At 40.2% G+C, this 22,103-nt stretch overlaps 1 protein-coding gene across 1 annotated transcript in view; it reads left to right on the top strand.

Moving 5' to 3' along the window:
• Positions 1-22,103, top strand: part of LOC146620902 (voltage-dependent N-type calcium channel subunit alpha-1B-like) — a 137,568-nt gene that overhangs the window by 22,353 nt on the left and 93,112 nt on the right. The window contains exons 4-10 of the mRNA XM_085367122.1: positions 2,346-2,510; positions 13,875-13,985; positions 14,078-14,161; positions 14,727-14,732; positions 16,686-16,802; positions 16,978-17,043; positions 17,134-17,225. Of these exons, the coding sequence (XP_085223248.1) occupies positions 2,346-2,510; positions 13,875-13,985; positions 14,078-14,161; positions 14,727-14,732; positions 16,686-16,802; positions 16,978-17,043; positions 17,134-17,225 (641 nt within the window). The remainder of the gene's footprint in view (positions 1-2,345; positions 2,511-13,874; positions 13,986-14,077; positions 14,162-14,726; positions 14,733-16,685; positions 16,803-16,977; positions 17,044-17,133; positions 17,226-22,103) is intronic.

Raw genomic sequence — 22,103 nt, 5'->3', positions numbered from 1 at the left:
TAAACTTCTGGCTACTAACCTTATTTAAATATGAAATATTTTTAAAAATATTTCATATTTAAATAAGGTGCCGGTGCTTAAACAGTGCTCGAACCGGTGCTTAAAGAATGGAGAACACAACATTGGTCCAAAAACCTCTCATGTTCAGCTGTTTTTTTGTAAAAATATAACAATGTTAGCCTTTTCTGCAGCTATGGGGCATATATGGCATCACTCTTGACTGGAAGCAGCGCTTAAACAATGGAAAAAACACAAACTTTGTCCAAAAACCTCTCATGTTTAGCTGTTTTTCTCTTATTCTTTGGTCATTTTAGCCTTTTTGTCCAGGGTGAAGGGAGTATCGTTTGCTAGTTCACCTTACATGCATTAATTTAATAACGTGGTTAGCCTACTCAACGTAAATTACACACGAACAACATTAAGCTACTCACACAGAGAAGAACGGCTGCTGCTGCCATCATCATCCGTCATCATTTCTGCTACACTGGCAGGGCTAGGGGCCAGGACTCTCCTCTTCGGGTTTTTGGGGGATGTTGCTAACTTCGGCTCCGATAACAGGCAACCCACCCGCAGTAGATGTGCACGGTGTGAGGTCTCGCAGCAAGCTATCAAATACGGCGCATTTCTCGGCTTTTAAAAAAAACGCTATGCATTGCCAGGTGTTTCATCAGATTTGAGGTGTTACCTCCTTTGACAGTATCACAGTATCAGCTTAAAGCACTTATTGCAGGCTGCTGAGTTTGCATATTTTGCTGTGAAGTACAGCCAGACTTTTGACAGCTTCGCCTTGGGCATTTTTAATCTGTAGCTCTGCTCTAAAAGAACGTACCTGGGCCCGCCTACTATCCTCGGAAACGTAAAATGATTGGCTAGAAGTGTATCACAGCTCAAGAAAAAAAAGCACCAAAATGTGCGCTGCTTTTCGGTCTGGTTGCTACCGTTTATGTCAGAACCGGTGACACCGGTACCCATCCCTAGTGGGAACATGTCTTTAAGTGGTGAAGACAGCCGCACAAAAGTTAGGATTTTCGTTTGAAAACGCATGGTTTTCTCTCTGTTTTGACCTTCCATCCACACTTAGACAGTGTTTTCGCTCATGGAAAACACAGCATTTTCAAAACGCTCTCGAAAACGCATACATTTGAAAACGGTGCTTTCGCGTCACAGTGTGGACAGTGAAAATGGAGACTTTCTAAACAGTGACGCATGTCAGTCATATGATGCAGCTATGTGACCAATTAAACAAAGACAACTGAGGGCATTATACAGCAGTTGTTTTGTTTGCTCTCAATTTTGACAGCCCTCTTAAAGATTAATATCAGTCTGTACATGCTCCAGATAGCTTTTCTTCAAATTCTTTAATTTTCACTTGCTTTTGCAACTTTGTACTTTTGTGTTACTCGCAGCAACAACTTCACCTCATTGTTAATCCATTTTAAAAACTCTGTGGTTTTCCTCAACATTTTGCCGGGACGTTTCAAAGAGCCAGAAAGTAAATAAACGGCAGACAGAAATGAGGCAGGTCGCATGCGCAGTACTGGAACGTAAGCATTTTCAATGTGGAAGCGCAACTCTGTGAAAACAACTGACAACGCTAGTGTGGGTGCGGAGCGTTTTCAGACAAAAACGCTGTTTTCAAATCTATATGGGCTAGTGTGGACGTAGATAGAGAAACAGACAACCATTTTCACTCACATGGGCAATTTATCCCCAGTTAACCTAACTCCACTAACTGCCTGTCTTTGGACTGTAAGAGGAAAATGGAGCCCATGAAGACCACTGTGCTGTCCTATATTTGATTTTGTAAAGCTAATAACTAAGCTGAGACATTTTTAAGGCAAATTGGAAATGGTTTAACAGAAATGTTCTAAAATTTTGATGATTTCAGATGGAATGACCAAGGTCTTAAATATAATCTGCTGCTAAGAGCCATAAGACACTTTCAAAATCTTAAGAGGTCCATGCGTTGATTGGTCAAATTGTCTTGGTAACATTTGGTAAACATTATTAAGGGTATGGCCACTGACCACTATGTATTTGTTGGTTCAGTATTTTCTCCTTATCTGGCTTCTGTGACTAAATATGCATATTTTTGTAATACATTATTTGTAATATATACCTGTTCTTGGTTAATTTTACTTAACAATGATCCAGTTTTAGCATCTGGGACCTAAATAAACTGTTACCCAAAGTTACAAAATGAAAAAAATGTGGTGTTTGTGCCTAAATAAAATATTTAATTATTTCTAGCAAAGTCAGGCTTTTATCCATACAAAACAGAGTACTGAAGTTCCATTCAAATGATAAAAACAGTAAAGCAGATATGTATTTTTATTTTGTTGCAGAGGGCATGTATTGACTTTGCCATAAACGCCAAACCACTAACACGTTACATGCCTGAGAACACACAGTCCTTCCAGTACAGGATGTGGAAGTTTGTGGTATCAGCTCCGTTTGAGTACTCCATCATGATCATGATTGCTCTCAACACCGTGGTACTCATGATGAAGGTAAGAAAGCATATGAATAATAAAATACACATACAGGTGGTTTAGCTTTAGGTCACGTGTTCATGAATCATGAATTCATGAACATGTGTTTATAGACTTTTATGTCTTTAGTGTTATATATGAAGTTACTGGTAGCAATCATTAGCAGGGACAGTTGGATGCTCTGGCCAAAAGTAATAAAATCCTCCAGCTGCTAACTTTAATCTCGCTGATTCACTTAGGTCATGTCTTTTATAAAATTCTTCTCTTTTTACTAAATAAACAAAAATAACAAACAACAAATAAAAAAGCGTAGGCAATTGTTAGTCAAAAAGTAAATTAAGTTAGCCAACTAGTTGCTGCACCTTCTTAGATGACCCTCTTAAGTTGTCACTGGTGGAAAGCTAATTTTGACTCTAGGCAATCACAATTAATTTTTTAAAATTGAATTATTCTCCCATGTCTTGTAAATCGCAGAACAAAGGAAATAATTAGTCTTACCACAACACTGATCACGAGTTGGTCAGACTGGTGAAACTCCCATTTCTGTTAGTGTAAAGCTGTTTATCTACATTTAATCCCAGTTAATAGAAAAATGAGTGTGGTTCCAACAGTACATCACAGTCTGCCCACATGATATAAAAATGCTGCTGTAGTGAATGAAAGAAATGTCAGCACAACTGTTTGAACTTGAATTGTAATGAATAAATGTGTAAAATTACAGGCGGAAGTTGTATTTAACAAAGTTCTATGAAATCACAGAAGATGGCCCTTTTCTGTGGACCCATTGTATTAAAAAAACAAACAACCAAAACAAATTTATATAGCCAATAGTAATACAATTGTTTTTAAAAAAAAAAAACAGGAAACTTTTTGTTATTTGGTTACTTTCCTGCAGTAGTGAACAAGTCTTTATCAGCAGAAAAAGGTGTAAAACGTACATGCATGGTACCTGCACAAGCGTATTGTGTTGTATATATTTACTCATTATTGACCATAGGCTCCAGAAGCCGTTCCTAAGGCTTCTGATCAAGTTAATTAATAATAGCCCAATATTGAGCCTAATACCTTGTGTGTATTAACTCATTGGTGCTTCATCAGTGTTACAATTGCACAAATTGCAAATGATACTGCATAAAGGAAGTGTGTATAATGCTGGGCATACACTGTGCGATTTTTGGCCAATTTTGAGCCGATTTTCCAGTTGTGGTGATCAGTGGCGGAGCGGGGGGGGGGGGGGGTGGCTTACTGGGCTTAAGCCCGGGTTGTTTTTTCAAAAGTCCGGGGTCTTTTGGAGTGTAATTTTTTCATAGTTAGATGCCTGGCTGACAACTGTATAAAACAAAAAACTACACACAATATTCGAAGCACATAGTGCACCCTGTGGGAATTTACAACTGTGCGTAAATCCCCCCTAATATTGGTATGATCCGAGCTCAGGCACTAAGCGGGGCGGGGCAGCTGCTGCCTGCCAGTGAGCTGTTGGAGAAACGGAGCCAGGCAGACAGAGAGGAGAACTGAAGTTTGACCAGGTACCAAAGCAAATCATTTGTACTGTACAAATAATGTAAATATGACGGTGTATCACAAAAGATTGATATCAAACTGATCACTGACCCATATTACATTACTCGCTCTTCAAGTGAATCAACAAATGGCGAAATGAAAAGCCGAACAACAACAATGCTGTTTCTTTAGAGAGTCTTAGCTTACATGTATGTTTATTTCATATTTTCAGTTGTTACAGTCCACGGCTAAATAAATCGGTTTCAGTAATGTACTGATATACAAGAATGGACATAAGGGGCTTCTTTCAAAGAAAAAACTCTGGTAGTATTTTATATATTATGCTTTGTATGTTATTCAGTATATTTCTATGCAAAACAAGAGGTATTTCAATACACAGCAGTATATTCACAGTTTAAACCAGATATTTACATACACTTTATGGTTTCAACTGTATATTTGATGATTGTCAGCACAAAGAGGGAGAGAGAGGAACAGAGAGGGATAGAGAGGAGAATGAGGACAGAACAGAGATGGAACAAGAGCAGGTGAGACACACGTTAGTCAAATGGTTGTTTACCAAAAGTATCACCGTATCATAGGTACTCATGTATCTTGTACCTAGTGTTTCTTTTTAGGTTTGTTATTTTTCAAGTTATATATTTATTAAGTTATGCAGGCTTGTTTGCACAACAAGGCTAAATAATTATATAAACTTTTCTGAATCTGTACTTTGGTAGAAATAAAAAAATAAGTGTAGTGCAGGTCTATGATGATTTTCAGTGCTACTATCATCTAGTTTTGATTCTGGTTCTGTCTTGGTTAAGTCCTAAGCAGTCCTGATTTTGAACTGTTGTAGTCCTGTTTAAATTCCGGATCAGTTCTGGGTCTGGTTGAATTGGGGTTTAGTCCTCGTGTCTTGATACAGCCCTGATTTTGTTCTGCCTTGCTGCTTAATTAAAAGCACCCCCCCCCCCCCCCAAAAAAAAACAAAAAAAAACAAACAAAAAACCCCCCCACATGCATGCTACCCTTTAGGGCTAAGCCCCGGGTGTTTCAAATGTCTGGCTCTGCCTCTGGTGGTGATCGGCCCAAGTTTCGCCTTCATCATGTGTCGTGCATTTATCGTGTAGTATACATGGGGTAACGAGTAGAGCTGGGTGATAGAACGATAACGATATGTATCGCGATATAACTTTTTCTCGATAGAAAAATTAAACTATTGTGATAGACCTCGCCGCTCTTGTCCTCTTAAAAAAAAAAACAACAAAAAAAAAGAACAGCCAAAAAGAACAGCCAATCCAAATTAAGTAGTGCAGAGCCGAACCAATCACAGCCGCAGCGTCACGTCACGTGACTTGTTACGTACAGCCAACATGTGTATTTGTTTGGGAAGCAGCCAGCCACCATACCGCCCGGGTAATGGAGGAAATGAGTGTGCCGACTAGAAAAATCAACCGAGCGTGACCGAAGGTTACCGAAGAGAAAACAGATGATGGTTCCAATGAGAAGCGATTGTCGAACGGAAGAGCCATAGAAGTTCCGTAGTGTGAAGGTATTTCGGCTATTTCAAGTCTGACAAAAAACAGAGTAGCGTGCACTGTAAATTGTGCCGAAAGCAAGTCTGGAAATACAATAAACTGGTGCACACGTACCCGGGTATTTTTGAAAACGCAGATTTTTCTATGTGTTTGCACCTTTCGTCCACACGTAAACGGCGTTTTTGGTCACTGAAAACGAAGATTTTTAAAAACTCCGGCCAGGGTGGATATTTTTGAAAAGTCTGTTTTTGGATTTACGTGTGGACTAGAAAAACGGAGAAAACGCAGCGTCAAAGGTGTGCGCATTTTTTGACGTCACACTGTGCGCCACGTTATTGTTTCGGTGAAATGAATTTCTACAATTCTGATGCTGTTAATTCTACTCTCTGCAGTGTTTAAATGCTTACATATACACACAGTTACTGTCCCTCCACACATACGACTCGGTTCTGCTTCTATGCCCCAGCTTTGTTTACTTTTTCCCACCGAGGCTTCTAGACTTCTGATTGGCCAACATTTCTGCACGGTTAGGAATCTAGCTCCACCTGCTGCTTTGGCATGTTCATAGCAGCGTTTTCCTTCATTTCTGCCTTTATGTGTGGACGGGATTATTTTTTAAAACGAAAAACGGAAAATCTCCGTTTTCAAAAATACCCGTGTACGTGTGGACGTAGCCTCAGTCTCTGACTGGAAGCGCTAATTCGTCATTCGGCTATTGTCAGACTAAAGTAACTGTTAAAACTGTTTGAAAAGCTAAGCTATACAACAAGGAGAGATTGAGAATTTCCTTTTAGTTCTCAGTTTATTTGATATTGACAAAAGTTAATCAGTTTTGTCTGTTCTTCTGTAAAACAAACTAAGATTTATTTTTAGAATTAATATTTTATTTCTAAGTGGAATTGACAATTTAGTAGTCTGTTTCGTTTGTTCTATTTTGAAACTTAAACGCTTTAGCGGCTGCCTTTTGTGTAGTTTGCATTATTTGCCTTTATTTATCTGAAAAAGTCTCATGTTCCTTAAGTACATCTACCCTGTTGAACTTATTATGGGAAATAAATATTTAAATAAAAACAAGCTACTGATTATTTCACATTTTACTTGTGAGCAACGGCACATTTAAATCTTACAAATTTAAATTTGTTATTTGGCTTATATCGTGATAGATATCGTTATCGCCTGAAATGAAAAAAACATATCGTGATATGAAAAAATCTTATATCGCCCAGCTCTAGTAACGAGAAACTATTAACACCTCACAACCAGCTCCCGATCATCAATTGTTTGGTCGCAAGAAAATCAAACCTGTTCGAAATCCTGTCGGCCGTCGTGAGGGTGTCACCACAGCCTCCCACACTGTGCACATGCAAACACAGAAATGAAAGTGAAAAGACAGAGCAGCACTGCAGTGCAGTGTGTAATCTGGACACAAGCGATGAAAGCACAACTTGTAGAACTTTCTCATCATCTGAGCCTTTTCGATGTGGCCTTACAAAATTATCACGACCACAACAACTGTGAAAATAGTTGGATGGACATTGCTGCTCAATCACAGCTGCCTCATCAATATTTAGTGTATTGTTATTCAAATCTTTACTATTACTATTCCATCTTCCGTACGTTTTTTGTACTCCTACTACTTCAATTTAGAAAAACCATTCAGTCACTATAGCAACCAGGCCAGGGCCGTGCAGAGAGGTTTAAAGGGGCGGGTGCTCAAAGTTAAAAAGGGGCACATTAAACCAGGCTGAATAACAACAACACACATTCATCAAGAATCTAATATGGGAAGGGCAGGGCTGTGTTGATCTGAGACTGTAGACATTAAAAAGTCCATAGGAGAGATGGTAGCTGATTAAACAAGTGTCATGAGATAATAACAAAATGCAAAGATTGGTGACAGCGCTTGGAACCATAAGGCGACAAAAAACTGTGAGAAATAATTTAGGCTCTGCCTGTGAATCACTCTTTGCTTCTCTTCTTCCTTCCATCATTTCATATATCACTCTCCACTTGCTATGTGAGAACAAGGCACAACTTGCTATTGCAATAAACTATAATCTAATTATCCACACCTAACAACTCTTGCACTTAATCTATAATATAATTATGACAGAAAAATGTTATAGCACTGCCTTTAGTAGCCTCACACAGCTCCTGCTGTTTCCTCCTCATGTCCTTACCAGGCATGTCTGGACAATGTTATATCATGAGCAGAGATGGGCAGTAACGCGTTACTTGTAACGCGTTACTGTAATCTGATTACTTTTTTCAAGTAACGAGTAAAGTAAGGGATTACTATTGCAAAATCGGTAATTAGATTACCGTTACTTTCCCGTAGGAACGCTGCGTTACTGCGTTACTAAAACCGTGATTTTTTTTGCGAGAATGTCTCATGACAGTGACGTAAGCAAGTGCGACGTTGGTGACAGCAGCTGTGTGCAGATCAACAATGGATAATATATCGAGTGCGGGAGAGAGTATGAGCGTGCAGCGTTTAAAGTGTGGAAGTACTGACCTTACTTTGAGTTTGATTCCATAAAAAGTGACAAAAACATTAGCGTCCATCGTGCGTGGGAAGAAAACTTCTTTTTACAGCGAAAAAAACCCCTAAACTTCCGAGCAAGCACCGAGTAGCTACGACGTGATGGGAAACTCACAGAGACACTCGCGCGGATTCTTCAACTGACCGCAGCACACCTGCACCAGGGTAACCCTCCGCCTACCCTGCTCCTGCTTTACAGGTGAAAATAGAGCAAAAGGACCGCTGAGTCTTTGACTTTATTTATTTTCTGCTGTGTTTTACTTGCATCTGTTTGAAAGAGTGAGTGAAAACACAAAAAATATTTTATTTTATGTGCTGGAATGTGTAGAAAATAGGTTTAAATGTTAAACTAATTTATTCAAGTCAGAGAATGTTGCATATAATTAAATGTTTTGCTTGATGCATAAAGTTAAAAGATTAAAACTGATAAAACAAGTTAAAAAAAGAGACTTTTCCATTTGATTACATTTTGTATGATGGATTATGTAGAAAAAGTAGAATTGGGCTGAAAGATCTATCACTTTATCACCTCTTCAGGTTGTAAATCGTGTTTTTAAAAAGTAACTAAGTAACTAAGTAATTAATTACTTTTGAAAATAAGTAATCAGTAAAGTAACGGGATTACTTTTTTGGGGGAGTAATCAGTAATTAGTTACTGATTACTTTTTTCAAGTAACTTGACCAACACTGATCATGAGTAATATTTTTTTTAAAAATCCATCTAAATAAAACACACACATGCACGCACACACAGTGACATTTTAGACCTTCTTCAGAATACTGTATATACTATGGGCATCATGGTGCTGATCCAGAATCCTTACATTATTATTTATTACTAGAGCTAAAATAATAAAGCAATGAGGAGGGGGAAGTAATAAATATGAAATAATGTATTTATGATGATTCCATTTGTTTCACTATCCACTCTGTGCAGGGAGAAAGCTTATTACATTTTTAAACTGTAGAGATACAATAATTTTACTGCTGTAAATTCCAAATTTTGTCTTATTTAAAATAGAAATCTAATATAATCTGCTTCTTAATGTATGTTCTTTAAAATACAGCTTGTGTTTTTTAATATATTATAATTATAATAATTATTATGTGGACATGCATATTAGATCGTTTTTTAGTGAAATATAATCCCTCCAGAATGGCAGGAAAAGCCCGGAAAATTACTTTAAAACTAAATATGTTTCTAAATACTTTAAAACTAAATATGTTCCCTAAAACGGTGGACAGAGCTACAGACCCATGACAGCCTTACCCAGTTAGCCAGCAGCTATGACCAGCACTACTTGTGCAGTTAATAAAAGGACACACACAGCACGCTCGTTTGTTTCAGTTCGTCAGTTGCCACAAGACAGCTTACCAACGTGTACGTAATAAGCTAATACTCCTGGGTGCTATACACTACAGTTTACGCTGTACACCTACTTACTGGTTTTGTCGCATCAGTCTGTGTCTCTGAGTTAACTTGTGTTTCTCCTACAGCTCCGGACCGCTAAAAATGCGCGTGCTCTTTGTGAGCTCGTTCCCGGCTCGTAACCAGCGCGTTCTGCCGTCAAGGGCGATCATTGGTTAAATGTGATCATGTGACTGATGCAAGCCAGATCCTTTTATTTAGCAAAACTGTGATTAATAGTTAAATATTATTGTTGAGGGGCACAGACAGGACTCCGCACGCACGCACACACACATAAAAAAAAATATATATATATATTTTTTTAAAAAGTTGCCTCAACAAAAGGGCACTTTGGGCACCCATCAGGAAAGGGGCGGGTGCTCAAGCCCCTCTGTCCCTGCTTGGGACTTATCTTTGGTGCTGGAGGCCCTTTGTTTGAACCCATTGAGTCTGTGGATATTAAATTTCTTTCATATAAGACTGCATTACTTCTCGCTTTGGCTTCGGCAAGGCGAGTGGGTGACCTTCATGCGCTGTCTGTGCATCCCTCCTGCACACAGTTCTCTCCTGATGGCCACAAGGTCGTATTGCGTTCAAATGCTACCTATTTTCCCAAGATCATGCCTGCATCTTATAGCTCTTAGTTTGAGTTGCTGAGCTTTTGCTCCCCTCCTTTTGCATCTGAGAAGCAGAAGAGGATGCATTCTCTTTGTCCAGTGCGTGTGCTACGCACCTACATTGAGCGCACTCAGAATGTGGCCAGCTGTTTGTCTGCTTCGCTAATCCAAATAGAGGTAGAGGTCTGTCTAAACAGAGGCTGTCCCACTGGATTATAGAAGCTATCTCACTGGCATATGGCACCAGAGGTCTTGCTTTGCCCCAGGGGGTGAGAGCTCATTCCACTTCTGGATGACAACCTCATGGGCTCTTTTTAAAGAGGTGCCTGTAGCTGATATTTGTGCGGCAGCTAGTTGGGCATCACCGCACACTTTTGTGCGGTTTTATCGGTTGGACGTTACAGCCCCTTCGGTGGCTCATACTGTTCTTTCTGCTGGGTCTACCGCTCACTAAGGATGTCTTGGTCTGATTCCGGTTCGGTGGCTGCTCTGTGGGGCGTGTATATATGTCCCATACTTATGTGTTGTACCGAGTGAATCGACTGAAAGGGACGAATAGTTATGTCTATAATTTCTGTTCCCTGAAGGAGAGGAACGAGGTACAACACAAGGTGGCCCCACTGAGCAGTTTGGCTCAGTGAAGAGCGGCTATTGAACTGAGGGATGACTGTGATGACAGCGGCTATATGTGCAGGTGGGGCCGTGCGCGTCATCTGCCTTAAAGGTGTGAATAAAGATTTCTTCAGCCAGGACATGCAAGGGCGTGATATCCCATACTTATGTGTTGTACCTTGTTCCTCTCCTTCAGGGAACAGAAGTTATAGACATAACTATTAGTTGTGTAGAACAGGTCCTCGGGATATTCACCTTTTGAAAATGATTTTGATGGGAGTTAGGGTCTTGGATTTAGAAGCAATTGTTCAACAGGTGCACCGAGGCAGATTTGACAGGGTTTTGCCACAGAGTAGTTGTATATCAGTAGTTAGTCCTGGACAACTGGATCAAGCATTCTGATTGGCCCATGAAATTCAGGCTTCTGTTTGATTGGTGGATTTGTTTTTAGCAGATAGGGGGTTCAAACCTGGGCATTTGGAGTCAGTTGATGACTTTAAGAATCATCCTTTCTGACTGGATCATTAAAACTTACAGCATTGATCTTTCTGTAGTGAGTTCTCCCACATTTCAGTGATTTGGTGATTAAAAGAATATGAACTTTTAATATTCATTCAGATGCTTTGTGACTCAAAACTGCTTTCAAACTTCTTCTGTGTTAACATCAGCCTTTAGCAGTTCTGCACTTTTGTTTTCAGGTGAATAATTCTGTATTTTTCATCTCATTAAACATTTTTTTACTTAAATTCAGCATTTATTTCATTTCAGCTCAAAACATTCAGCTATCAGCAATCACACTGCAGTTTCTTCAGAAAATGGATTTTCTAGTTTTCATTAGCAATTTAGCAACATTGATGGTGGTGGTGGATGTGTCTATGTGTGAGTGAAAGGGAGAGCGAGAGACAGATTTTGTGTTATAACTTTCGTGTTAGACACACGCAAGTGTGAGCACTCGGGCCGTATAGTGTGAGACCCTGCATTGTTCTCTATGAACTTCTAACCCCTGAGAGTCAATCATACAGTTTGAGCAGGAGCTGAATAACGCGATTGAAAAAATCGCACAGTGTATGCCCAGCTTAAGGTAAAAAGAACTGATCCTAGCACTGAACCCTGTTGAACACCATAATTAACCTTAGTGTGTGAAGAGGACTCTCCATTTACAAAAAATAGGACTGTTAAATAACACAGACCACTGTCCACTGTCTGAGGCCATAAGAAGATTGTAACCTTGACTAATGCTTTTTCTGGACTGTACAGTACTGTTTCTGTACAGAAGAGAATGTTTAACAATCTAGTGTTTTACTCTTTGCTGCAGTTGTACATTCTATTCTGTCTTTTAATTTTTGTTTAAAACTTTTTTTGCTAATTTGTGCTTTGTTTTGGTGGTCTGGGAGGTGACACAGGCTACTTCCACACTAATGCGTTTTTGTTTGAAAACGCATAGTTTTCTCTCCGTTTTGGCCTCCCGTCCACACTGAGACAACGTTTTCACTCATGGAAAGTGCTCTATAAAATGCATACATTTGAAAACGTTGCTTTCGTGTCGCAGTGTGGACGCAGACTTTATAAAACGATGACGCATGTCAGTCATATGATGCAGTCATGTGTCCAATTAAACAGAGAAAGCGGAGGGCATTATACAGCAGTTGTTTTGTTTGCTCTCAATTTTGACAGCCCTATTAAAGATTGATATCAGTCTGTACATGCTCCAGATAGCTTTTCTTAAAATTCTTTAATTCTCACTCGCTTTTGCAACTTTGTACTTTTGTGTTACTCGCAGCAACAACTCCTCCTCATTGTTAGTCCATTTAAAAAACTCGGTGGTTTTCCTGTGGGACTGTGTTCCTTGTTCCTGTGTTTCTTGTTCCTTGCGACTGTGGACGTAGCCACAGTCCCAAGGGGATGGGGTTTTGGAGGGATAATAGTCCCATAATAGTCAAACACAAAGGGGCCCGGAGGTAATCCCTGATGAAACCCTACCCCCACCTTGAATCTTTCATTTCTACGTGTGAATTTCAAATTTTTTCTAATTTATACCATTGAGACCTGCTCTTAAAAACTAACATAGATGTAGCACTGTTTTTGTAGATGTTTTAAGAAATATGTGCGCAAAGTTTTTAGAACATGTTTAATTTAGTGGCATCTTGTACAGAACGTGATTTCGCCAAGATGCGATTAGTAGAATCAGTTAGCTGACTGAATTAGTTTCTGTTAGCTAACTAGCATCAGACCCAGTTCTTCATTGTCTGACTAGCTACACTGACATGGGAAAATCCACCTGTTAGCCTTAAGGTTCAGGTTTGTAAAAAACGTTTTGAATAAGGACAATGTGGAAGACAGCCCGTTTGATTCAGGTGACAGGTGGTTTACCGGGCCAACAAGCTAGAGTCAAAAACTCTTATTTTCCTCATCTAGCAGGGTGTTCAAAGCAGCACAATCAGGTGATGCGATAAGTGGTATTTTATGGAATAAAACAATCTTTCTTTTCCCAAGCAGATCCAAACAGTTTACACTAGTGATTAATACATTCACATCACATCACAAACATAACTGTTTTTTTTTTTTACTGAAGCAAAATCAGGAAATACATCAGCATATCTGCAGGAAAAATTGGTTAATATGTGTGGTAGGCGGAATTTCTGTTTCACTGCAACTAGCCAGACAACAGAGAGCCACTGAATGCTTAACAGTCAGAGAAAAGTGAATAGTGTATCCTTAGTTTTAACTTAAAATTCATGGTTGCAGCAAAGGGCAGCACAAAAGTGATCCACTTAAACTGATTTTTAGTTTTAGTGTCCTTTATTTACCCTGAGTTATTGTTTTTGTTAGTAGTTAGCTAACACAAACAGTGTCAGTCTATTACTAGCAACTAACCAACCCGGTGATGTCACATGTTTTAAAACCTTTAAGCACGTATTTCTTGAGTCCAGAGTTATAGTTATGTCAGTTTTTGAGAACAGGATATGTTATAAATTAGCCTTTCTACATGTATTGTCCACTTTCCTTCCATCTGTATCAAGATTTTCATATTTTAAGCACTATGGGGTATAGTCTCCATATAATGGACATAGAAGGAATGCATTAGCCTGACACACTAAGCTAATCGTTATTCGTCACCTTAAAATGTGCCTTAACGTCTCATTTGCCCTTCTCTTGTAGTTCTATGGAGCTCCAGAGTTCTATGAAGTAATGCTAAAGAACCTCAACATAGTGTTCACCACTCTCTTCTCTCTGGAATGTATTCTCAAGATCATTGCTTTTGGGCCATTGGTGGGTAGTCATTATAAAGCAACTCTAAATACTCTTAAAGGTAAAGCACAGCTCCTGATTTTATTTTTTGTTTTTTTGCTTTTTTTCTTCAGAACTACCTAAAGGATGCTTGGAACGTGTTTGACTTTGTGACAGTGTTGGGAAGCATTACTGACATCCTGGTGACGGAAATCAATGTAAGAGCACTTTTTCCCACCCACCTCACTCTCACTTAAATATTTCATGGGATACATAAAAACACTGCAGTTTAGAAAATTAACTGGGGCTTAGCAAGCAAGCTAACTAGCCAGTGGTCAGTCACATGGCAGAGTCGTGACAGAGGCTATATAGCTGGGGAAAAGGAAAGGATTTGAGGTAGTAATGTTTTGATACGATGCAATAATTACAGGACAGGTGTTTTTCTGAATCCACATTAGAGAGTAACCTTCAATGTGTGATATTTGGCTGAGTTATATTTTACAGTGTTTTTGCATATTTTGTGGGTAGTTTCTTTATTTATTCCAGACTTTTCAGTCTACTATAAGTATATCTTTATTATACTATACTATAAGTATATCTCTGTACACATGTGTGTATATGTATCTGCATACGATTATTTGCTGATTGTTATCAGTTTATGCTGTACAATATGACTGTTTGTGTTCTCTTGCCTCTCTTTCCCAACTCTTTCTGTCATTCTACACATTTGTTGTTGATTGTCGTCAATGGTGTTGGCATGCCATGGTCCAAAAACATCACTAGACTACGGTGAGTGGGTTTCTGTAAATAAAACTGTCCTATGATAAAAACATTTTCATGCTGGTGATGTAGGGAAAAGAAACCCTATAAACCTGCAGTTTACATCTTGCTAGCAGTCTAATGAACTTCTAGCAAGATTTAAACTGCATCTTAAGTCAGTAAACTTTATTTTACCCACAATATTTTTTGGATTGTCTTTAGACTTCACAAAAACATATTAGGGGACATCAGTACTTGATAGCCATGGTATCCAGGCTAAGAACATGTAACATACTTTAAATAAATAGTTTTAAATAAATAAACACTGTAAAATTCAAGTTTTTGCAATATGTGTATATATATCCACACACACACACACACACACACACACACACACACACACACACATATCCATTGAATGTCTCCCTAATTCTGAGTTCTCAAGGTTGGCAAGTATGGGGAATCACCCCATACTTGCTTAATTGGCACAATTAAATTAACTTTAATGCACATGTAAAAAAAACAAAAACAAAACCAAAAAACACAGAAATCAATTATTTTTATACAATAATTTAATAGATTCAACATCTTTCTTCAACAGAATTGCAGACTGCACAGATGGTACCCTACCAAAGGAAAAAGTACTATAGCTTACTAGGGTATATATTAGACTTACATTAGCTACATAGAAAAGGATCCTGTTGTAGAAAGTAATATTAAATAAATTCTAACAATTCTAACAACAGCTTATCAAGCTTAAACGTGCTGCTGTTGTTCAGCCCCTGGTTTCCTCTTTCTGGTGCAAAGTGGGCCAAAAACAAACAAGAGAGACGGGAGTCGCGAAAGAAAAACTGATCAGCTGATCATTGATCAGTTTCATGATTGAAGTAGCAACAGGAGAGGGAGGGAGAGAGAAGAGGCGCATACTGCTCCCTAAGGTTATGAGCTGAGTTATGCCATGTCTCTCATTTTGTGAGGTGCTTTTGTGATATTTAATGGATGTGATTACATTTTTTTAATTCTCTCCGATATCCAATTCAGGAATTTAGGTCAGTATCGGACCGATACGTAATATCGGATCGGTCCATCCCTAGTCGTTGATGGTCATGATAATTGCGTATTAATGATCAAGAAACTGATCCCATGAGAAAAAATATTTTCTGCTTCAAATTGATGTCATTTAGGTATCTAAAAATCTTAGACAGGTTTGAATCTCAGTGAAAATGTCGTGAATGTGATAAATAAAAAGGACGTTACCTCGGATTTTTGAATTGATAACATCGGTGGATCTACTAAATACCTTGGACAAGTTTGACTCTGGGTGGCTGTAGCTCCGGTGGTAGAGGAGGTCACCTACAAACTGGAAAATTTGCGGTTCAATCCCAGTCTGCATGCCAAATGTCGTTGGTCAAGATACTAACCCCATGTTGCTCTCCAATGCATCCATTGGAGTATGAATGCCTGTGAATGTTAGATAGTAAGCAATAAGAACCAGCTTAGAAAAAAGTGCTTGGGTGAATGTACAAGTTGTATAAAGTACTTTGAGTGCTCAGAGTAGAAAAGCGCTAAATAAGAACCAGTCAATTTACCATTCACTCCCGGTGACCTTAACCTCAAGATCAGAGAAAGTTTTCTGAAAATCTTGTGAATGTAATAACTTGAGAACAAGGTCACATAAGATTTCAAAATTGGTACCATAGGTGTGTTTACTAGGAGGCTTCCTTTGCTCCTTTGTCAACCAGTCTGTGCACTGTTGTCTAAGGTTATGAGTAAATGGAGCCATCTGGAAAACCTTTGTGCCCCCTTTTAGTGATAATTCTTAAAGCACTGTGATGAACAGCATTTAGCGAAATTGAATGTATTGACCTTGTATGCTTTTGCCACATGTGATTGTTTGTAACCAGCTGACTTCCATAAGTGTGTTTAACATTGAGCAATGATATTTGGTGGGTAAGTGCTCCCTATCTTATCTGTGTCTAACAGGACAGGCTGCTCAACCTGAGCTTTCTGAGGCTCTTTAGAGCTGCTCGACTCATAAAGCTGCTGAGGCAGGGATACACCATCCGCATTTTGCTGTGGACCTTTGTTCAGTCTTTTAAGGTGCTCATAAACAGTACAATGCTTACACATTCTTGACTAGCCCTGATATTCACATTTTCTGTACACTTCCAAAGCCACATACAGCAATTTCCTGCACACACTTCTACACTGCCTAGAAGAACTCAGAGTGGGTATTTAAAATGAAATACGTTTTGTTTCCTGTTGTTGCCTTTAGGCCCTGCCTTATGTTTGTCTACTGATTGCCATGCTGTTCTTTATCTACGCCATCATTGGAATGCAGGTGTGTGATGCTACTCGGTCAGAGAATGTGATATTCATGCAGTAATTTACCATTACAATATTGTGGCCTGAATCCATGTTTCTGCTCTAGGTGTTTGGCAACATTGAGCTGAATGAGGATACAGCTATAAATCACCACAACAACTTCCGCACATTCCTTCAGGCTCTCATGCTACTGTTCAGGTATACATAACTTAAATATATACATTGGTCCATGAGCACATTAAGCAAAGAGTTTTATCACTCAGTTGTAAATGCTGATCGGGTTTGCTGTCATCTCACCAGGCAGTTTGTCAATGTGATAGTGCCTGAAGATGGCTGTTCAATGATTGTCATTCACAGTGGACATAGATGGCCTATTTTACTTGTTTTCAAACCATCTGTCCTCTGGGTCCAAAGTATGAACATTGGTAGTGTCCTTTATCCTTTAGCTCCAGATGTACAGCTGAGTCTTGTTGTGTCGAGGGGGCTCTTATATGTTGACGCCATCCATTTATGGAGTGGCTATTTGGTTGCTCCAACGTAGAGGTCCAAGCGCTCCTCGCTGCACTGCACATAATAAATTGCAAGCTCACAAAAAAGTTTTGTCTCACTCCTATTTCTTCTTATGCATGTTGAAGCTCTACTTGGAACCTTGTTAAAGTCCAACCATCCGGGCACTTGGTTATGGCGTTCCATCTTGCATCCTGCTGTTATGTGCAGGATTGTCTCAGGGGCATCTTTACACAGCCTTCACCTGGGGTCTTGCCTGGTATGGTAGACGTGAGCACGTGGTTTGTTGGGGCCATCTTCCTAATATTTGTTGTCTCATCCTGGACCGTGGTGCTAACACTCACCAGTTCCCGGCCTCCTTCCTTCCATTTAGCATACAGCTTCAGGGTGCTGGACTTGGACTGAAACCCTCCATGAATGATCAGGAGCTTCCTTGTCTTGATGTCAGTGGCCTTCTATGTCCTCCTTTCCCCAGCTTATTGTCCCAGCAGGGTTAATCATGGGCAGGGCGTAAGTGTTGATACCCCAGATCTTGTTCTTACCGTTCAGCTGACTCATCAGGACTTGCCTGACCCTCTGCAGGTACTTGGTGGTTGCAGCTTTGCCAGCAGCCTCGTCATGGTTTCCATTTTCCTGTGGGATCCCCAGGTATTTGTAGTGGTCCTTTATGTCTGCATTGTTGCCTAGTTCGATCCCCCTTACTTCTGACTACCTTCCCTCTCTTTGTTATTGTTGGGTCTGTGTTTCCACAAGCCCCGCTAGTTTAGAGACTTATTCATCATGAAGAACACAAGACAATCAATTTACTTGCAAGGGAGGCCTCGTCAGTATCTCAGGAACGCACTTCGTATCCTACCACAAAATGACCCCAAATCCGGCCTCCACTTGCTGCCTTTTATTGGGAAAACAGTTCAAACAATACACACCACAGCAAAAGCACCTCCCACCGTAAACCCCCCCAATGGTTCTAAGACAAGGCACTATGTGTGTGTATGTGTAAACATCTATATGCATGTGCAAGAACGTGTGTATGTGTATGTGAGAATGTGTGTATGTGTGTGTGTGTATGCATGTGAGAGTGTGTGTGTGTGTGTGTGTGTGTTTGAGTGAATGTGTGAGAATGTGTCTCTCTGTGTGCGTGACTTCTGTCGCGGTTCAAATTTTGAGGAAGAGACATACGACTGAAAGTCCATAGTGGGTCAACACAAATTATTTTATTAAAACACCTATATGTGGTGAAGATAGGCTCTGTAAGGTTCTTTTGATTTGGAAGGAAAAACAAGTGCAGACAGAGTCCTCGGAGGTGTCTAAAAAGTGATTTATTAAACACACACAGTTTACACAGTGTGGGAAGCACTACGGTTTTCGCCTCTCTGCTCGTTACAGAAAGCTTTATAGCCATTATGACGTCAAGACAATTCCTGGACCTCCTCTTCTCAGAACAACAACACTTTCCCAGGCTTGAAACCAGATGTTTCCAATCATCGGTATTTGGCAGCATAAACAATTGTATACACGAGTGTGCAGTTTTGTGAGAGTGTAGGTCCAGGCCAACGAAAGTTCGGTGTCCTTATCTGACTTGGGCTGCCTGGACCTACAGCTATGCTGGTGCTATGCATGATAGAGTATTATATCTAGAATGTGTTTTATTCTGCGTGCTCTGGAATACAAGGAATACAAGATCACTCAGCAAACACCGTTAGCAGATTTACTAAATGATAAATGATACATGATAATATTGATGATAAACTGATGATAAGTGATGCAGACTAATGAAGTAATGATGAAATAATGACCGTACATGTGAATAATAACACAGTGACAGTAAAATAACATTCCTTGACCTGACAACTCCTCCTCTTGGGCTCGCTTGCGAGGCCAAAACAAATAAACACGTTATAACACTTATCAACCCCAACACCCCCGTTATTTTCCAATTTTCCCACAGTTTCATGATCACTGTTCCCAGGCTCTTTTTACCTTTACTTTAAACTTCGTGATAAGAGTATAAGGTTATGAGTATAAAAGTATGCGATTAACGTACAAAACTATTACGATTCCTTTAATCTCTTAATTATTTTAGACTAGAGCCCTAGCCTATCAGGAGCCTGGAATGAATTGATGCTTGGCGCGTGACGCTCCTCTTCTTTCTTCGTCTCCCCAGGTAGACTGCTGGGGAGAACCGCTGCACAGGGGGAGAGGATTATTCTGCCTCTATGTTCCCCCCCGTGTTACTTTGGGTGGAGCTTATTTCGAGTAAGCTCTCGTCCGCCACTGCACATTGAGACCAATGGAACCAGGTCTCACCCTTTCCCTTCAACCGAACCGCGCTGGTGGTACGAGCCGTCACCTCGAATGGCCCCGTCCACCTCGGATCTCTCCACTTTCGCTTAATGACCTTCAGCCACACAGCCTTGGCGTCGGGGACGGACCTGTCCACCGCATTCACCCCCACTCCAACCTGTTGTGTGAAACTAGACACAAGAGCTTTTAATTCTTTCCAACATTCCGCATGCTTTCTGTTACTTTTTATACTCTCTTCCGCCAGGACTGTTGTCCAAGGACCTGGAAACTGTCGTCCTGTCAACAGCTCATATGGTGTGAAACCTGTGGATTGATTAACACAGCATCTTATTATCATCAATGCAATTGGCAGGGCTGCAACCCAATTTAGCCCCGTCTGAGCAGAAATATTAGCTATTTTGTTTTTCAGGTTTAGATTCATTCTTTCCACCTTCCCCTGGGACTGAGGATGATACAACGTCCCAAATCGGTGCTGCAACCCCAGCTTCTGTTCTACTTCTGCCAAATCTTTATTTTTAAAATGAGTTCCATTGTCTGACCTAATTCTTTTGGGAAAACCATGCCGGGGGATGTAATGATTGATTAAATACTTAATCACACTTTTTGCATCCTCCCTCTTTGTTGGCCACGCTTCGGGCCACCCCGTCAGAGCATCCACACTTACCAGCAAATACCGGACTCCTCCCGGTCCCACGTCGATCATGTCAGTGAAATCAATGACAATCTCTTCCCCTGGTCTTTCTGGAATGGGGAACTTACCTGCCTCTGGTTTAATCACTGGCTTTGGATCGTGCCTCCCACAGATCAGGCACGTCCTAGCTTTTTCCTTAATCATATCCCTCAAAAAGGGATGCCACCAATGGCACAGATGTCTCTCCATCTGGGCCACACCCACATGGCCAAGCCCATTTGCTTCTGCAATCTTCTGTTCCGCTAGGTTGGCAGTCAACACCGGTCGTCCGTCAGGTCCTCGCCAGAGATCTCCTTCTTCCCATGCTCCTCGACTCTTCCAGACCCCCTTCTCTTCCGGGGCCGCCTCCTCTTGGGCCTTCCTGGCCTCCTCCAACATGTTGACTCCTACTTCTTCCTCCACACTTATTTGTACCATCTGCCGTAGTGCTTTATAGCCTGCTGCCTCTTTCGCAGCTCGATCGGCTTCCTGATTTCCTCTGGCCACCATGCCAGTCCCCGAGGAGTGACCTTTACACTTTATGATACTCACCTCCTCTGGGTCTCCCCACTGAGACCTATACAAGAACGTTACACATTCTCTCTAAAACAATCTCCTGCCAACCTGTAAGCTTGTGTAAAAACATCAGTCAGCAGTTACATGTTAAGCTCATTTAACTCCCAGCTCCACCTGGAACCTGTATCCTGGAAAACAAATCTGTTAAATCAAACATCTTATTTACAACCAACTATAGATCATGAAAGTGATAAAGTATTCAGCACAACAGACAAGTATCATGTTCAGGATTTCCCAAATCATTACATCACTATTATTGCCGCAATTTATTTTATCCCGAATTTAATCAGTGACTTCCCTTAAGCAATGTCACTCCACTTGTTTTATCCCTATAAGCGCCATATTAAACTGTTCCATAGAAACTGCATCTCTTATTTGTTTTCTCATGTCACTTGTCTGTTTTCTACTGAATCCTCCGCATGCACTCTCAACCAAAGCAAAACAAACATTAGCAAACCACATTTGACCATCTCGGGTTAGGCGTCAGCCATCCACATTCCAGAGGTCCTGTAAAAACATTTCCTGTAAAAAGAATCACACTGTTTTCAAGACCGGATGTGTCTCCCCACAGTTTAATAGCATCACCCACTCATAACCTATAAACACAGTTTCCTCACACATAAGCCCAGAAATCCTGTAGTAGGAAAACATTATTAGAAAACATTAACCACTTGTCCAGTTATAAACCACATATTCAAAGCACATCAAGCACTGTCATGCTGTAGAGAAGAAAATGCAAATGTTAACGCTGCGCAGGTGTGTACACACTTTCTCACAGTTATCTCTGTGAGCAACCCAACACAAACCCCTGAACAACCACCCTAGTAGATTCACAAACACAGAAAGTAGCATTAAAAGTTAAATCGTCATGCAACCTCAGATGTCGCTGTCATCTTTCTGCTCCTGTAAAAAGAAACACACATAAATTCATCCACCCTTTTGTCCTATCTAGGTGGAGGTTAACCTTGAGTCGTGGTCAAGTCTTGTCAGCTTTTACCAGTCAGTCCGTTTGTTTTATT

This window comes from Diplotaxodon limnothrissa, linkage group LG12 (genome assembly GCF_057381915.1).
Source record: "Diplotaxodon limnothrissa isolate DT_005_m linkage group LG12, D_limnothrissa_male_GT1.1, whole genome shotgun sequence".
NCBI lineage: Eukaryota > Metazoa > Chordata > Actinopteri > Cichliformes > Cichlidae > Diplotaxodon > Diplotaxodon limnothrissa.
The sequence above is the reverse complement of the archived record's forward strand: the minus strand, read 5'-3'. Positions and strand labels throughout refer to the sequence as shown.